The sequence below is a fragment of the Hyalella azteca genome, unplaced genomic scaffold (assembly GCF_000764305.2).
Source record: "Hyalella azteca isolate HAZT.00-mixed unplaced genomic scaffold, Hazt_2.0.2 contig11881, whole genome shotgun sequence".
Classification (NCBI taxonomy): Eukaryota; Metazoa; Arthropoda; class Malacostraca; order Amphipoda; family Hyalellidae; genus Hyalella; species Hyalella azteca.
In genome coordinates, this window is record NW_025941860.1 from 159474 (window position 1) to 179034 (window position 19561).

The window sequence follows — 19561 nt, forward strand, 5'->3', positions numbered from 1 at the left end:
ATGTTTGGCCGATGGGCACTTAAAAAGAATCTACTGCGGCGAGAATTTTATTTTCTTAAATACTCAGATGTCGCGTACAGTTTAGCCTGGGCCCTAAGCACACATGTCACATATGCTTCATATATGTTCCTGCCGTTGTGCAAAATCCCTCTTTATTGACCATCTCAACATCAGCGCTCAAACTACGAACTGAATTTATAATCCAAAAACGTGATTAATATACACTCCACCTATGATCTATATGAACTCTCTGACCGGGTATAAGAGTATTTCCTTCAAGAGATGATAGCGTGGTAGCTGGAAATTTTTGATATCTTTATTAGTCAATCAAACGCCGCTCTCTTCAGTTTATCGGCGTTATCTCTTCGCGGCGCATTCTTATGTAGCTGACCATGGGACTCATGACAGACGTTGCCATCTAATTTCGAGTTGCTAACGCTGAATATCTCTTCGCAGAAGCCCCTTCATATTTGCTGTTGTCTTATTTCCGTTGGGAGAAGTTCATCATTAAGACTTTGATGCAGGTATTCTGATACTCTTCCGTTGGTGTTCTGGCTGCATCCATTCAAAGTGAAAAAGTATCAATATATTTTTTCTCATACTAACTTCCTACTACTTATTCAACGTTTCTTTGTTTGTGTTTTTAATCACCATTAAAGAATGCATTCGAAAAGTCTGAGTTCAATTCAAATACCTTTGCTGGGGATCGTCAACGAATGTACTCTGATAACTGAATAAATACTGCATATCCATTTAATTTTCAGGAGATTTCAAATTTTAGGAATGGCCAGTGAGGACGATTTTCGGTACCTTACAACCTATGCCGACCTCTCCTCCACCGGCGTGTCCAACCAGTTCACCGAGTACGCGCCTGACCTGGGAGAGGTGCTGCTGCTGGACAATACCATCGAGAGCGTCTGTGCTACTGGATTGTAAGTGAACACATTGAACTGGTTCTCAATAGTATCATCTTGTCGTCATATATATGGGTATATGTCTTACTTTAACTTGTCATATCAACATCATATACAAATTTTTATCTGCTGTTCACGAACAGAAATACGATTTTTGTAAATATTAGATTTGCAAATTGCATTATTTGTTCAAATAAGTGAAACGGTCAAAATTGAATTTCTGACACTGGCAAACATGACTAGTGTCAAAACTGAAAAATTCAGGTACTTGAACCGTTTAATGACCAGAGACTGAGCTTAAGAGTTTGGTTTAACCAGCCTCGACGTCGTAACAGAGGTTAGCCTGAAAAGTGACCCGCCTGTTTAGTTTGATATGGTCAACCTTTGCATCGTAAATTGAGAATTAAATACAATTTTGGCTGAAAAACAGGCATTTTCAAGGTTGCTGTTGCGTGAGCAACGGTCGGTTGGCAGTAGTAACTAGGTTGCAGCATTTACCTAGCTTAAAATAGTCTAACAAGACAGAGATATAAAAAAAGATATCATTTGATAAATTAATTCGCAAATTAGCGGATAATTCGAATACGGAGAAAATGCTAATGGATAACCATTATTCATTGATAACCTAATTATTTCTTTGAAACGTTAACTGTTTAAAAATTAAATAAAACAAGTATCATTAATTGGTACGAAAATATTGAATGTTGATGCAAATTTTATTAACAAATAAAAAGCGACGTAACGTAAAACACAATTTCATACCAAATTCAAATGATGAAAACTATTTTAGTTACTCATGCGATGTTTCCTTTTGATTTCATTTCATTCTATACAAGGTATGAATCGAAATTAGTGAATGACGGTGAGGCTAGAGAAAGTGAAAGGCACCTGAAAAAATGTGTATGGGTGCTAATACACGTGCACTTTCATGAGTAAGAAACAACTTTTCCAAAAAATTGTAGAAACATTTTATGTTGACATGATTAATGGTGTCATTCTGACATGAAATGGTGCAATGTGATCTTCATTCCCATTTGTTTAGACGTGATCTTGCTCGCCATATTTCTCATATATTTATTTTAGTTCTGTGAAATCCGTGCAAACGCCATTTGGCTGGAACATGAAAAAGCAGTACAATTGTAATTAGTAATTTGCGAGCAATCGCAATGAGATATTACTTACTTGTATGTAATAAGCTATTACAGTGATTAACTTATCCATGACCAAATTACAGTTGGACACTCTATGATGCCATAAACTACGGAGCGAACGACACTGGAGATGTTTGTCACTTTCGTGCCATCAAAACTTGTGACGATTTGAGCTCATCTTGCAGGAATGTGGTAAGAAATCAGCGTTTAGGGTTAATTTACGATGGTTAATATTTTGAAAAGAAAAATGAGAATTGTCTCATGACAGCAGAAATCACTTTCAATGGAAAGATTGAGTGTTCATCACTTATATAGGAACGTTTTCTGTCGCGTGATAATAGAGAGTCTTAGATCGGAACGCGCATTCAAGCAAAAACGCTTACCAGAATTCATTGAGGTTGGCACAATGTTCAAAGCAAAATTTTGTAAGTTTGTATGAATTTGCATTATGCGTTATCTGCTTTTGACAGATTTCATCGCTGAGATATAGCGGAAGTCCGTACGGCATCAACAATGACTATTACAATCTGTATGAAGGAATAAATCAACGCGGCATGGAATTCGGCGGCGAAACAGACGCTCCTCACTTAGGAGACCTGGACCTGGAAGTCTCATCCCTGGTAGTCAGCGGGCAGTCAGCATGGACGTTCTACACGTGAGTGCGAGCAGCAAGGTGAAGGCTATGTTTATTACTATTATTTATGCAAGATTATGTAGAAACCTATTGTAGTACTCGTACAATCCTCCACCAATTAATGCTTAATGGTGGAGGATTAAATAAAAATAAGGTTTAATAAAATTAATCTGCTTAATGTCTCCTTTATAATTCTAAGAAAATATTGTGACCGACAGAGGCCAGGGCTACACTGGAGCCTCTGTGTGCGTGTACACAGATACACATCTCTCTTCCAGTGGTATTCATCTCGACTACATTCAGATCAACGAGGTAGGAAAATTTAAAATAATTACAGATTTGGACGATAATTAGGATATTGTATATATGCATCACATAATAAGGTGGGAGTTAATTCGTAAGCTGCTAAATTTGAATCAAACGCAAATGAGCACTGCAAACAACTTGATTATCCTGGTAAATTATTAAATTACTCGAGGAAAGTCTCCACAATTTGTGTCATGTCGTTGTTATAGTTAAATAGAAATTATAGGCGAAACTTAAATTCATTCAGAGATTGAGAAACTCATTTATATTCATTAAATGGGTTTCCTAAAATATTTTTTCAATATCTTCTCGATTTTTGTCATTTTTTAAAATATATTAACTGATGTTCAAAAGATCTTAAGACCACATTCGACATTTATAATTTTCAACTATTTCTGAAATTTGCACGAGATCGTTTCTCTGTTTATGTAACGGAAAAACAACAGGGGTATGCGTGAAATTTAAATAACATTGGCGAACTCATGAACAATCAAACAACTACCGCAAACCATTGTCCTTGCTTATAAGATGCCTGTACGATTACTCCAGGTCATTTGTATAGCTTAAATTTATTATGCATTCTAATTTGCTGTGCAGTTAACAGAGCTCAGCCTGCCCGACAACTCCATCAGGTCTGTGAAGCGCGGCTGCCTCGCTGACCGCGTGGTGGGAGCGCCGCCCCCGTGGCCTTGAACAAAATGCAACAGCCAATCAGATGTTCCCACTTGCATGCACGCAAAAATAAAATGCTAGAAGTGGATGAGCAAGATATATATTTTCGAGTTTCGTTTGATGTATCCAGTAAAGCCTACAAATGAATTACTGGATATAATTTTGCAAAGTATCAGTTGGAGAAACATCAATGATTATGCATATTCTTTTTCATTTTTTGTTGATTACATAAGATAATAAATTGGAAAATTAATCTGATTCTTTGCTCTTTAACTCACAGATGAGCAAAAAATGTGTGTAAGTTTTTACTTGTGCTAAATCTGGTTATGACCGTTTTGCATGAAATATGGAATTTTATGTCAATTTCGGGAACAATGTTTATCGAAGAGATAATTCTGAAATATTGCTATACGTTCTTAAAATATTTTCATATAAACTATGATGCTCAATATTATTAGGACTGGAATGTTTTCACCTCATTGTACTATATCTTTTCTCATCTGGAAGCTCGTTAGTAAAGATCGGTAGCAGAAGCTTAATAATTAAGTGTCTAGGTAGACAGAGATTAGGGAGAGACTGATCACAATACGGGAGTAGATAAAGTTCATTGTTCTCGCGTACAGAGCTGGTAATGTACTGAACCTGGGAGCAAAGTTATCTGACGAGGTTGACACTGAAGATCAAAAAATCTTCATTAAATAAAAAATAATTAGTTCTCACTACTCGAGAAGATGGTTGTTGATGGCGTACATGGGCCTCAGATGAAGAGAATATAATACAGAATCATCTTTGCAGGGGCAAAATGCTTAAATAATAACTTATCCCAGCACGCATTATTAACGTACACAGAGCGCGATGTTATTTCCAGCGGAACCTATAAGGGGAACCATATTTTATTGAGAATTAGTTACTAGAAAAAAGGCTCCTAGTAGAAATACGTGCAATAAAATATGGTTTCCCTAGGTTCCCCTGGAAATAACTGTTAGAAATAAGGTTCCAATGACGTAACCATTCATTCCTTCACGAATGGAGAGCATTCATATCACGAAACTCATATACACAGTCAAGAAAATGATGTACAAGGAAAGGACATCATTAAAGATTCAAATCTTCGCATCAAACAAATTTTGCGAAGATCTAAATCGGCGAAATTCCATTCAGTGAAATAAATCATAACACTGAAGTAATATTGATAATCCTAAATTGATGTGTTAAAATGCGGGTTGCATAAATCAGATATTCGTATACATAGCTTTGTTTGTAGTATCTTAATGGCATCGTGTTCAGTTATCACTATGTAAATGATCAGCAACAGCCTTCATAATGTTGCTTGTGCGTTTTGCAGTCCGCACCAGATCTAATTTTAAACCTAAGTTATCCTCATGAAAGCTTCGTGGGTTAGAAAGACTGGAAGAGAACCGCACCTTTGACGTTTGCCAAGATTCTCGAGTTTGCGATGGAATGAAAGTCAGCCGAGGAAATAGAATATAAAATGATTCTATGTACTTTATAACAGTTTGAAATAAATTCGCATGTCATACTGCCACTCGTGTAAGCATGTACAAAATTGCTGTGCAGTTTCAGAACTTCGTCTTTCAAATTATAGTGAAATTTAAAAATTTGAATTCCAAAATTTACTCCCGAACCGTGACTCCGGCTTTTCCTTGTATCTTGTAGTCACGTCTTGTATTCGGCTCTGTCGCATGGCCGCGCAGTATATCTACAGACCCCATATACTATGCAGACGCACCCACTAGATTCATGCACTTAGCCTTCAGCTAGTTTTCACAGCACAGCAGTTTTGATCTTGGGCCCTTTGCACTTTAGTCGCTTGCTTATGTGTCTGCCCTCTGAGTGAACTGTACGCCCACGGAGACGAGGTGCAGCCTGACGAGCAGTACGCGACTTAGCTTGCTTGCATTTTCTTGGCGGTCGGCTTTGGGGAGCCGAGATTTGAAGGGAGACTGAATCGTCGCACTGAATTTAGCACTGAATTTGGCAAAGATCGTCGCACTGAATTTAGCCTTCGAAGGTGAGATCACGGGACTAAACCCGGGAGTGCTTTTTCTCAATTCAGCATGGAACTTGATTCCGATCGTCTGAGCACGTTTCAGTATATAAATGCTTCATAGTCTGATCAATTCAGCATTAAAATATATTGGAATTTTAATTTAATATATTGTAAACAAAAAACTAAGATTAATTTTTCGATAATTTTGAGTAGTTAAAGCTTTTCGGGTCATAGCCTCATTACTACTTACTCTGTACTTTACTTGGAGTGACGTGTCATGCAGTTTTAACGTGTACATTTGAGGTGAAACTAATATCGCCCGTGCTGCTTCACTTCACCCCTGTTTTGAGAATCTTCAGCAGTTCGACTCTTGACTCCATGAGAGTAACTCTCATGGTGCTACTGCGACTTCACGTCAGTTCATAATTCCTTGTGGGATCTTCATTGATACGCCACCGAGATGTACAGCCTCGAACCTGTTCTAGCATTCATGGAGTAAAATCTTAATTTGGAAGCATCGCCCGAGTACGGTTTGGATTTGGACGTGAGCATTGGGCACGCGCTGGATTTGGTGTTGTCAGCACTAAGATAACCTCCTCCGGCACTTCTGGTTACCACGTTGGCGACGACTTCGTTTTTAGCCCCGGCAACATCTGCGCGGGTGTGTATCAGCCGCTGGACCAGTTACGCACCGACGTTCACCGAGGGATTTTTTAGTACTTCAGGTACGTCACCCCACCTTCGTAGGCACGGAGTAGGCGGTGATGAGGTGCTAAATCCTGTTCCCTTTCACTTATGACCCGAATAAAGAATAAGCCCGTAACTATCAATATTGCAACTTTCCATAATACATTGAATGAATTATTAACTTTACTGCAATAATAACCTTAAAACTTATACGAAACGTGTGGTAAACCCTTTTTAAAGACTCGGGAAATCTTTTCGCTACTATGCGCAGCCTTTTCTCACCTTGCCTGGAAAAGGACCCTTTTCGCATTGAGCCCTTTTAAAGTCCGAGCATTTTTTTCGTGATCTTTGTAATCACCGTTGCGGTTTTGATTCTTCAGGATTTACGGGTTGGGCAGACGCATGCAGGAGCGAGGCGCAACTCCATTCCCTCTTCACGCATAGTGAAGTGGAGTCGCTACCGCAAATTTTGGAGGCAGTACCGAGCAAGTTTAGGGATGATGGCATTAATGCCATTCATTAATTTTTCATTAAAGAAAATACTATTTGAACATTACTTGTAATCGTGTTTTGTTTGACCTCATTTCCTTTTGATTAGTTTCCCCGCCCCCCAAAGTTTTGTCCATATTGTATGTAATATCTAAATCAATGGAATTTTCTGTGTACAGACGTGAAATGGCGCTAAAGAGGAAGGTGCCTCCATGGCAAGGAGTCTGGGTTTCTTCAGAGTTATTTAAATGTAATAAATTTGCTCTGTGCCTTGACTTTGGTCCATTATCCTCATAATTTAGTGTAAAATAGGTGTGGATAATAATTGCATACTTACTAATAAAAACCTGTGGGTTGAGGGATTTGAAGCTCTGTGTTTATTGTTATTTCTCTGTCTAGAACTTAGAAGGGCACTATATGAACACTAAAATTTGTCATATTGCAAACTAGTTACTAGAACTGATATTTTTTATAAAGTAGCTAACTTTTTTATAAACTACATTATCCGGCAGGATTGATGTTGCAACCTCCATAACTTCAATTCAAGATACTCGGCGACAATTTTTGAGTAGTGAATCGTTTTCAGGTCAATTGTGAAAGCTGCCCCATTTATTACGGCCTGTTAATTTATAGAAATAAAAGAATGTCGAAATGTTGTTATGTTTCGTAATCGACATCATAACTTGGAAGGGCTAAAACTTGAATTTCGCAATATTATCCTAATAAATTTTGAAGGAAGCGTTTTTGGCTTCGATTAAGCACAGAGATTGCAGATGATCTGCTTAATTATTTTGACTATTAATCCTATTAGGTTGACTTGAATTAGTTGTTCATCATGCGTGTTATTTTTATGTGAGGTAAATTTGTTAAGATGGCTTTAAAAAGGAGTTGCGGGTGTTATATGACTATGAAGTGATTTGAAACATTATAACAGTGACTTTAATGTTAAATAAATTTTAATTTTTAAAGACCAAAAATTCGAGAGGATAATTTCACAAACTTTTTGAAGTTCAGTTTCACGATAGAGCGAAAATGTCGTGAAAGTGCGAATAAAACGCGCCTGGGTTGATTCCACTTACATTCCAGTGTCGTTTGAAAAGTTATAAAATACGGAAATTAATAGCATATGTATAAAAATAGCCATAATATCCGTATATTAAAATGTTGTTGGTAAAAGTCATTTCCCATTTCCCTCCATCAGGAAAATAAACATGGTCCGCCTCTTATAAAAGCGAACGAGAAAATAAATAATATGAAACATTCATTAGTCTTTCGACCGAACTAACTTGTCTAGAGTAAGTTCGAATATTAATACGAATGTTAATGCAAATGTATATATGAATTTAAACGTATAATCTAAGCTTTTTAGTATGACTTTGGGAAGGTCATGCTGGAGCTTGCGTGCGTCAACCGAAACAGATGTGAACACTTGTTCGTTTTATGTTTTGAATAGAAGTTCGATCCTCACATTTTTATTCTACAGACAAATGCGATCTAATGAGTGACCCATTAGTCTGAGTGTCAGAAACTCTGAATTATATCGTCAAATTTTAAATACTAATTGCAGAGCACGAAAATATCGAAACGAACGTGTAGTCTAGCATGAGTACGATCGATCGGCACTGCTGGCCATGTTCCAACTCAACTTATGATGAAAGAAACCAAAAAATTTTTATGTGAGAAACAACGTAAAAAAAATAAATTTTAAATGCTAAATACAAGGAGGAGATCGAAGGAAGATAAGGTGACCCTTCAGCCTGGCCTTCCTTTACTTCATACTTAATTAGAATTTATGCCGGTCAAATAGGGCCTGGGTCTGGGGCTTTAATGTGTCTTACTGTAACTGTCGAGATTGAAACGCATGAACCCTCCACGTGTACCCTGCTCGTATGAGCGTTACATAACAGAGCATGGCGGTTCAATGAGGCTTGTTGTTATAAATTCATGAATTCAAATTTCTTACATACTAAAATGAGTATTTTTTACTTATGAAGAACGATGTATCTTATGTTTGGTAGCGTGCGTCTTCGATGACGCACAATATTGACGTTCCAGTCTAGCTTGTCGTTCATCAAGCGTGCAACTTATGGTTGCTGTTTGCGACTTTCAGTGGAAATATAGAAGAAGAAAAATATATTGGTAACTAAATTAATATAGAATGTGCAGAAGGCTGGAGCTTTCTCTTGATTTTTTTTTTGCGTTCGGTTGCACAATAATGTGGAAAAATTATGGAAGTTCAAACAAACCTTGTGTGTAAAATTTTAGACCTCGATGTTGATTTCTTCAGGGTGGTTTGAAATTTAAAAATATGAAAAAATAATATAAAAATTAAAATTTTCTCATAAATCCAAATAACATTTTTAGAGGTCAAACTGAGCAAAAAATCATCTTAAAAACATTATTGGAATATAATTTTCAAATTTCTTATTGCGTTATATTATCTTCTTCAATATAGGTGGACAACGAGAAATAACAGTCATACGATTGTAAAGGATACAATAGCAATAATATCTTTTGGTTACTTGAAAGTTGCAAAAGGTTAAAACAATCATTGAAAAAATCTTTAGGATGCATGTTCCGGTTTCTAGAGCTTTATACAATCATCTTCATGGTCTGAGGGCCACTCTGCAATGACCAACACCCCTATAATTATTTCTTAAGGAATTATTTAGCCATACGGAATCAGATCTTTCTTTCCTAGTTCTTTTTAATTTAGACATTAAACTATAAATATTTGGCCAATGAATATAAATAAATATATATATATAAATATAATAAAGTATAAAATAAGTATAAAATATATTTACTTGTTGCACCCTCGAGACGCAATTTTTTAAGGAATTTTTTCAAGAAATTTTGGAGAATAAAGTCACCATAAGAAATATGAGGTTGGTCAATCGCGTGTTCCCTGTCCGGGAAAAATGTGTCCTCTAGTAATGAGCAGACGTAGAAATTATCGAAATACAGTCGTACATACATAGCAAAAAGACTAAAGGGACTAATAATAAAAAATTTTTACTATGACGACACATTTTTCTGCTCCAACACGCCCATAACCACACAGCAAACATAAATAATGTACATATATCGCCAGGCCACACAGTTAATCCACGAAATAGTGATTACAGCCAGCATTCTGCGTTGATCTGTCCAATCTCCTTAAAATTGGCATTTTGGTTTTGGATTACTGGACTTTATTTTAACTTTAAATAGTCATAGAAAAATATTCATTAAGCCAATATTGTTAAGGAGATGTCTCTACAGATCGATTAGACTAAGTTTTGCTATCCATTAATTTTAATGTTGTTATTCATCGTTCATTATTTCCTGATATGCCCCAAGCGAACGAAGACAGATGGAAAAGGCATATACAATTGCTACCTTCCTTTAACGAGATAGCGATAAAAATTTGAACTGTCCTTGACTGCTGAATTTATTGTTAAATTAAATTATTTTTCGAAGCCTTCTGTAATAATGGAGATGACAATATGGAGCTGTGAAACTTTTAACATAAAAGACATCCACTGCTTTGGTAAGCAAAAAAAAAAAAACAAAGACGGGCTAAGTAACGATAGAAACAAAGCATTTAAACGTTCAATGGGTACAAACATCCCCATGTAAATGATAGACATGTTTGACGATGATAGCTAAGCAGTAGTACCCATTCATACCTTTGCCAGTTGCCTCATCAAACAGCATTGCAAGTATCAATTTTAAGAAATTATTCCGAATCGAAACTAGTGTGAAATTGACAGGATTTATTGCACATGAATAACAAAAAATGGCACCGCAAAAACAACATGGATATGCAACCGCTTCAAATTGGATTCACTTATCAAACTTATAACAATAAAACATTTATCATCAGATTTCCTTTGGCTCATTTTCAATAAATCTTCTCATCGAAAAATACGACCGTTCACACCAACTGATAGATTTTACTAAAAATTTTTCGTACGCTAGCACTTCGAACGACGCACGTATTAAGTTTGTAGCCTCCAATGGGGAACGCGCTTCAGGAGTCACAGTAGTACCACCCTGCTGAGAAGGCCCCGCTCGCATCAGTGGAGCACATGGCGCATCATCTTCAGCGACAGACGAGTTGAAATCCACTCTCGGTTGCAGGTGTTGAAAAGGATCAGCATGTCTACGTCGCTGTCCCCTGTGGTTCTTCCAGTCGGAAACGTTCTTGAGAATTTTCTTGAAAGCTCTGATGATTTCCGGCCTTGGAGTTGTGCGATCAATGGCGCTGCAAATAGATCAAAGGCATCCATAAGAAATTTCGTAGGAATCATTTCAGTACTGACTTTTCCCAGCAACTTAACATGTTTTTGAAAGCGCAAGTCATGGTTTGCAAATGTATATAAGTTTCTCTTATTGCATTTGTTGGAGTCGGTGCATAAAAAGAATTTTCTGACATACCACTAACTTTCAAAATAATCTCTCCTTTCTAACAAGTGCTTTCGATTCAAGTAGAAACACCTAGGACGTACCTCGAAGAACTTTGTATATCGCGTGTTACTTGAAACAATTTTTGGTCTTCAATCGCTTCCCGTCCGTGCCGGTGAAGCTGAACGTCACTGCGAGTGACCGCGTCATCAATCTCTTCACAATGCCTCGCAGTGTGGCGAAGAGCATTACGTCTTCGCACTTGCTGAGGATCTCATACTGGAATTCAAAGAATGTCATGCACAGAAAACAAGTAATAAATGTCTCTCTAAACGAACAACTCTTGAATGTACTACTTCAAGTTCACATGCTGGTTCCCAGCATGAATTAGGATTGGTGTGTAAGTAAGAGCAGGATTCTAAATGTGAGATTCTTAGTAATACCGAAGAATGAGCTGGAAAACTATTTTTAAAGAAACACTGATAAGCCAACTCGTTCAAACTATGAGTTCATTAGAGAGAAGAACGGTCGATTTATCAACGGTCTAGGTTGGCAAAATTTCTGTCTGGACATATGACTGCCATGTAGGCTTCTTCAACTCAAGAAGATCCAGTAGAAGTAGTTCATTCTCCTTTCCAACGTCAAGCGACTTCTCAACCAGCTTCTCTATTGCCGACATGCGCTTCTCAAGTCTTCCCGCATCACTCTGCCAGCCTCTTCCGACCGATGACGGCCGTTCACGGCGAGAGGGTTCTATTCATATCGGGGCTCACTCCTGAAAAAAAAATTACAAAAATATAGTGATAGGAATATTATTGGTTTACGATAATAATAACAAACCTAATAACGTACCGTACTAAAATCTAAAGGGTTTAAATAACACAATTGTCATCATAGACCTTTGTAAATAGCCCAGTAAGGAAATGTGCTTCGTCGTGCATCACTGGTCGCGCTGAACAGAGAATGGTCTATGTCACACAAATAAATAAGTAAGAAACGACAGCAGGAAAATATATTTTTACTAGATATCACTAATGAGCTATAACTTGACGAAGTTTCTCACAATAGAGGGTTGAACTCGGATGTCGCTTGAAGATCGAGTCTACGCAGCGCTGCTGGCGGTGTCCACGTTGGCAGGCTTGGGAGATCACTGGAACGTCGCATTGCCAATTATCCTTATGCGAGAAACAGAAATAAAAGTATGTTTAGTAAGAATTCTTCACAGAAGAACCATGTCTAATCCGGCATTGACAGGTTCATCTAAATTCTTATCAGTTCACGAAATATCTTCATATAATTTTCTATAAACTTCAAAATTAATTAATATTATTTGCTTATATTCAATCTTAGAAGTAGTAACACAGTAGTCACCATGATACTAGCGTCACTATTATCCGTCGCACAGTTCCGTGCAGTGATTATTAGTGAATCAAATGAATCACGGTACAAAAAATAACAGGGATGAAAATTACGAAGTATGTAGTATAAACATAATATTATTATGAAATGTCAGAGGAAATTAAAGATTTTAATAATCTTTAATTTCATTTAGCATTTCATAATAATATTTTGCTTATACTTCATTCATCGCATTTCAAACCTGCTATTTATTTTACTGTGAAAATCACCAGCCCCGAGAAAACACTCGGAAAGAGGAGAAGGGAGCTGAGGAAGATGGGAGGGGAAAAGGATGGGAGATGGTGGAAGAATTTATACAGGATTAAACAAGAAGCACTGTATAGTTTATACAATACAGAAACACGAGCAGTTTAATTGGTGGTGTGGTCTTCCTAACCTCAGCCTACTCAGGAATTTGAGGGAGAAGGATGTCTCCTCCCCTCTCCAAGCTCACCCTTATCCCATTCCTACACACCCCAATTGTATCACTCTGTTTTGAACCTCACAGGCGACGACATCGTGAGGGCTTGTTGTAATAGTACACATTTGTAGCTCACCTATCTACTTTGAGTACCACTCATAAAAATAGATCGTAAAACGATGGCTGCGCGAAACTTTGAGTCATTCATACCACTACGGCACTACCACTCCGATAAAACAATGTAAAAAATCTACAATCATCATCAATAGCGGTGCGGTCAAGGTCATCATCAATAGCGGTACGGTCACGGTCATCATCAATAGCAGTACGGTCACGAACATCATCAGCAGATTTACGACAAGCGAGTTCGGACGAGGCATCATCGTAAGTGAAGGCAGGGCCACCATTCCGAAGAACGGTCGTTATAAAAGCAACGGTTCGACATTACACATCTTTATCAATGTTGAGACAACAGCTATAAAGACAGAGCTACTGAGAAAGGCAACCGCGAGGACGCGTGGCGACCGCTGTGGTACGGTTTATGTCAACAACGGCCGCGTGATGAACGGTCGTTTACGACAGTCTTACCACTCAACAGAAATGAGCATCGGATCAACATTTCTTGTAAATAAGATATTCGAGTGATTTAAACAGATGGATTTTCAACTTTGATTGTATTACGCTTTTCCTGTGCTAGAGATTTTGTTTTACTAAAAATTGAAAATTTGCATATTGACATGAACGCTCCATTGATTGCATTGTTTGAACTTTGGGGTTTATGCATTCGTTTGCTCCATATTCTGAAACGCAATTAAGATTTTCTCTTCGTAATCATCGTAACGCATGACATTTATTTACGACCAGCTTAACAATGTTCACATATTTTTGACTATACATTGATGTAAACATGTATTGTTAGTCTTGGCCTTTTAAAAGCCACACCAGCACCAGACGAGCACTTTGAAAGCTGAGTGGACTGCAAAGTGTGTGGGGGGGGAGAGGGATGTTTATCGTGAACCCACAGAAAATTTACTGCTATGCAGGCTGCCTTTCCTCCGAAGTACGACAACTGAGGGGCAAATCTCGATTAAATCTACGGAAAATTCACGGACCTGTTGTTAAAAACTAATATAACTACCACCAGAAAAATGATTCAGAAATGCTTGGTTTAGCGATCGATGAAGAATAAAGAGTTAAACCAACTGGTATCGCGAAAATGTTAGAAAAGTCGTGCGTTTTACGATCCTCGTTGTTTGAAATTATCGTTAGTGATAACAGTGGTAATACAAAGTTGACATAATTTATCTTAATATCCACAAATTGAAAATAATTTGCAGGATAGCATTCCAAATTTCAGAATTGTATCTTATTTATGAGGGAATTTATCTGTAGAATTCATAGTTAAGAATCTCCATAGACGACTACCGCGGCTGAGCGCGTTGATGCAGTCTCTGTAAATTGGCTCTGGCATAGCGCAGTTTTAGAGCTAAATGGCCAGTTATTGCTTCACGGCTCAATCCTGCTGAAGCGCGACCAGCGCAGCTAAAAACGTCGCCGGTCTCGGCTCACAATTTTAACTGGGTATTTATGTTCACTGATTCCGAGTGGGTATGGGTGTGTTTGACCAAAAAACTGTACCGTGAAAGTAAAAACTTTTAATTTTCAGTCCCTTTAGTCTTTTTGCTATGTATGTCTGATTGTAATTAGATAATTTTTTCGTCTGCTCATTACTAGAAGGCACATTTTTTCGCGAGAGGGAACACGCGATTGATCAACCTCATTTATCTTATGGTAACTTAATTCTTTAAAATTTCTTGTATGGATTGCGTCTCGAGGGTGCAACAAGTTGAGAATTTTTATTATATATATCAAATAGTTTATAGTTCAATATCTAGGTTAAAAAGAGCTGGGAAAGAAAGATCTGATACCGTACGGCCAAACATTTAGTTAAGAAATAATTTTAGGAGTATTGGTCATTTCAGAGTGGCCCTCAGACCATGAAGATAATTGTATAAAGCTCTAGAAATCTAAACATGTATCCTAGATATTTTTGAATGATGGTTTCTACCTACTGCAACCTTCTAGACATCAAAATGCATTATTGTGAAAATTTTCTAATGTATTACTAAACTTTTCTAATGGTTCACTAATAATGTAGAAGATAATGTAGCGCAATTAGAAACTTAAGACTTATATTCATGTGATGTTTGTATGATATTTTTCTGTGTAATGTGACCGCCAAAAATGTTATTTGGATTAATGGGGAAGTTTTCATGTCTATATTATTTTTTCAATTTCAAACCACCCAGAAGAAATTAACATTTGGGTCTAAAATTGCGTATCCGAACACAAAAATAGTTAAGAAAAGTCCTGCCTACTGCACATTCTATATTACTTTAGTTACCAATATATTTTTCGATTTCTATATTTCCACTGAAAGTCGCAAACAGCAACCACAAGTTGCACGTTTGATTTACGCTCTTTAATGACAAGCTAGACTGGTACGTCAATATTGTGCGTCATCGAAGACTCGCGCTATCAGATATATAAGATACCTCGTTCTTCATAAGTAAAAAATACTCATTTTAGCATGTAAGAAATTTTAGCTCATGAATATATAAAAACAAGCATCATTAAACCACCACGATCTGTTATGCGACGCTCTCACGAGGAGCATGGAGGGTTCATGCGTTTCAATCTCGACAGTTACAGTAAGTCACGTTGGATTCATTTGACCGCACAAACTCTAATTATGTATGAAGTAAAAGAAGGCCAGGCTGAAGGATCACCTCATCTTCCTTCGATCTTCTCCTTGTACTTAGCATTTAAAATTTAGTTTTTTAACGACGGATCTCACAAAAAAATTGTTTGGTTTCTCGCATCATAAGTCGAGTTGGAACATGGCCAGCAGTGCCGAGCAGTACACATGCTAGACTACACGTTCGTTCCGATATTCTCGTGCTCTGCAATTAGTATTTGAAATTTGACGATATAATTCAGAGTTTCTGACACTGAGATTGATGGATCACTCATTAGATCGCAATTGCCTGTCGAATAAAAATGAGAAGATCGAACTTCTATTCAAAACAAATAACGAACAAGTGTTCACATCTGCTTCGGTTGACGCACGCGAGCTCCAGCATGACCTTCTCTATGTCATACTAAAAAGCTTAGATTTTACGTATAAATTCAGATATACATTTATACATTTACATTAACATTCGTATTAATATTCAAACTTAATCTTCCTAATATTCAAACTTACGAATTACAACATAATCACACGCAACAACTCACCCTGGCGTTGAATTTAAAATCCTATAATAGAGGAACCAGTGCGCCCGATGGGATCAAGCTACTAAACTGACGGCTGCTAAAAATTAAAGCACATCTCAGAGCGGTCAAGCTTGATCTTTGTGGACTAATTGCACGTAGAAGGAAATTTTCAACCCACTATTTTGCACTTATTATGTATCGATCACAATCTCATCACGTATCGAGCGCAATCTCGTCAAGCATTAAGAACAATCTAATCGAGTATCGAGCACAACCTCGTCAAGCATTAAGCACAATCTTATCGAGTATTGAGCACAATCTCGTCAAGTATTGAGAATAACATCGTCAAATATCGAGCACAATCTCGTCAAGAGAGCATAACCTGGTCAAGAATCGAGCACAGTATCGTTAAGTTTCGAGAGCAATGTCATCAGAACCAAGTACAATTTTAACAAGTATCGAGCACAATATCATTTTTATGTCGAGCACAATCTCGTCAAGTATCGAGCATAATCTCATCATGTATCTAGCACAATCTCGTCAAGTATCGAGCATAATCTCATCATGTATCTAGCACAATCTCGTCAAGTATTGAGCATAATCTCATCATGTATAGAGCACAATCTCATCAAGTATCGGGCATAATCTTAAAATGTATCGAGCATAATCTCATCATGTATCGAGCACAATCTCGTCATATATCGAGCACAATCTAGACAAGCATCGAATACAATCTCGACAATTAAGTATATCTAGTATTATTTTATTGAATATCGAGTACAATCTCGTCATATGTCCGACCACTCGACACATATCGACCACAATTTTATAAAGTATCGAGCACAGTCATATCAAGTACCGAGTTCAATCGCGCCAAGAAAAGAGCACAATTTCATCAGGTACTGAGCAAGATGTGATCATGTATCGAGCAACATCTCGATTGGTATCATGTATAATCTCTTCAAGTATCGAGAACAATCTCGTCCAGTTTAGAGTATAGGGTAACATGGGGAAGAGGGACCACTATCTGCGGGTCATTGGGCCCATAGCGGGTTTCTCGCTAAGTATGGCAGATATTGGTCCGTGTTCTCTACCGCCGGTCGACAGTTTCACTGGGATGAAGTTTATGGCTCTACATTTTGCTAAGAGATTACGTTGATAAATTACTTGCAAATAACTGGCTTAGCCCAGATAAAAGTATTTTTGGTGCTTAATAGAACCGTTTCCGATTACTCTATATAAAGTTTTTGAAATTACTGTGAATTACATTTTGAAAGTACTATTTATAGGTATAATTTTGAGTTCAAGTTTAGACTATCAACTTTTAAAATAAAATGTTGAAACGATATAAGTTGAAATGATACCTAGTGGGGCAACGGGCCCATGCTTGTCACGGGGCAAAGCGCACATGGAGGGCTCAATGCGCTTCTAGAAGTCTAGTGTTATACATCATTAGATCTGTCTCAATGAGCTCTTCAAAACCATGACTAGCTTTTTAAATTACACATTGCACTTCATATTGCATGATTTTTTTTTATTTGCCGCCTCAAGGCAGCAGGTTTTATTTTCCAGTTATGCGTGTTTATGACCCCTTATCGAGTTATTAAATCTTGCCTTGCCAAAAGTTGATTTCAACACCAATGAGCCAAAAGTTGATGAGTTTTCATTGTGTTGGCTGAAATCACGAATAAGTACGAATTCCCTGCACATAATATCTGGATTATGGACGAAATCGGAACGAAGTTTTTTTCTGATCAAGTAAATATATTTTTTCTAGTCTAGGATACATTTTTTCATGTCAAGGATGAATTTTTTATGGCAAGGATATATTTTTCAAGTCACGGATATATATTTTCATGTCTTGGAAATATCTTTTTCACGTCAGTGAATTTCAGGCCGAGAATATATTTTTTTAAGTTAAATATATGATATTTTACGTTGCTAATAAATGAATGAATGTAATATTTTTTATTATATTTTTCTTATTTTGAACTGTAATTAAGTGTTGGTTTGTAATTTGTAAACAAAAAATATGCAATTGGGGTAAAGGGACCAGCGGTGGGCGCCTTGCCCCAAGCCCATGGTCCCATTGCCCCAAGGGTGGGGCAATGGGCACATTTCGACAATTTTTCCAAAATAGTGTTTCATTAGAAATTGGGTAACCATATAGGCGTCTAATTAATTCACATCATTCATTCCTCATTAGTTGTAACTTTAAACATAACAAAGAACTACCTCGTATCAATTAAAACTTCATCAAAAATTTAGCTTAAAAAAGTAAGGGGGGGGGGGGTTCGCTTCCCCCATGTTACCCTACAATCTTATGGAGTGTCGAGCACAATCTTGGCACGTATCGAGCACAACCCCGTCTAGTATTAGGCAATCTCGTCAAGAATCGATCCAGTCTTATCAAGTATCGAGCCCTATTTCATTGAATATCGGGCATAATCTCGTTAGGAATCGAGCACAATCTCGTCTAGCATCGAGCACAATCTTTTCAAGTATCGAGCACCATCTTTTCAAGGTTCGAACACAATCTCGTCAAGTAACGAGCACAATCTTACCACGTATACCACGTATCGACAATCATATCAAGTGTAGAGCAATATCCCATCAAGTTTCGAGAACAATCAGATCAAGTATCGAGCACAAACTCGTCCATTTTCGAGCACAATCTCATCAAGTATCGCGCAAAATCTCATGAAGTATCGAGCACAATCTAGTCAAATAACGAGCACAATCTTATTAGTATCGAACGCAATCTCATCATGTATCGTGTAAAATCATATCAGCTATCGAGCAACATCACGTCAAATATCAAGCACAATCACGTCATGTACGTATCGAGAACAACCTCGATAAGTATCGAGCACGATCATATCAAGTATCGCGACCAAACTAGTCAGGTAATTAGTTCAATCCTGTCAAGTATCAACACAATCTTATCAGGTATTGAGTCAAGTATCTAGCTCAACCTCACTAAGTATCGAACAAAATCATTTCAAGTATCGAGCTTCAACTCGTCAAGTATATGGAACAAAATCTCGTGAAGTGTCGAACACAACCTTGTCAAGAATCCAGCACAATCTGTCAGAGTAACGAACACAATCTCGTCAAGTTCAGAGCATAATCCTATCATGTATCTAGCAAAATATCGTCATGTATCGAACATAAGTTCAACAAGTATCGACCACGATATTTTCAGGTATCGAG

The 19561-nt window shown here is 37.4% G+C and overlaps 1 protein-coding gene across 1 annotated transcript; it reads left to right on the forward strand.

The window, feature by feature from the left end:
- Positions 1–783: 783 nt before the first annotated feature.
- LOC108673837 lies at positions 784–3712 on the forward strand. Its single transcript, XM_018161715.1, has 5 exons — positions 784–932; positions 2149–2257; positions 2536–2720; positions 2918–3011; positions 3603–3712. Exons 1-5 carry the CDS (start codon positions 784–786, stop codon positions 3696–3698), a joined length of 633 nt encoding a protein of 210 aa, XP_018017204.1. The 3' UTR covers positions 3699–3712.
- Positions 3713–19561: the final 15849 nt, after the last annotated feature.

Coding starts and splice junctions, on each gene's coding strand:
- LOC108673837 (XM_018161715.1), top strand. CDS start 784: ATGGCCAGTGAGGACGATTTTCGGTACCTTACAACCTATGCCGACCTC. Junction 2,258..2,535: donor GCTCATCTTGCAGGAATGTG/GTAAGAAATCAG, acceptor TGCTTTTGACAG/ATTTCATCGCTGAGATATAG. Junction 3,012..3,602: donor ACTACATTCAGATCAACGAG/GTAGGAAAATTT, acceptor TTTGCTGTGCAG/TTAACAGAGCTCAGCCTGCC.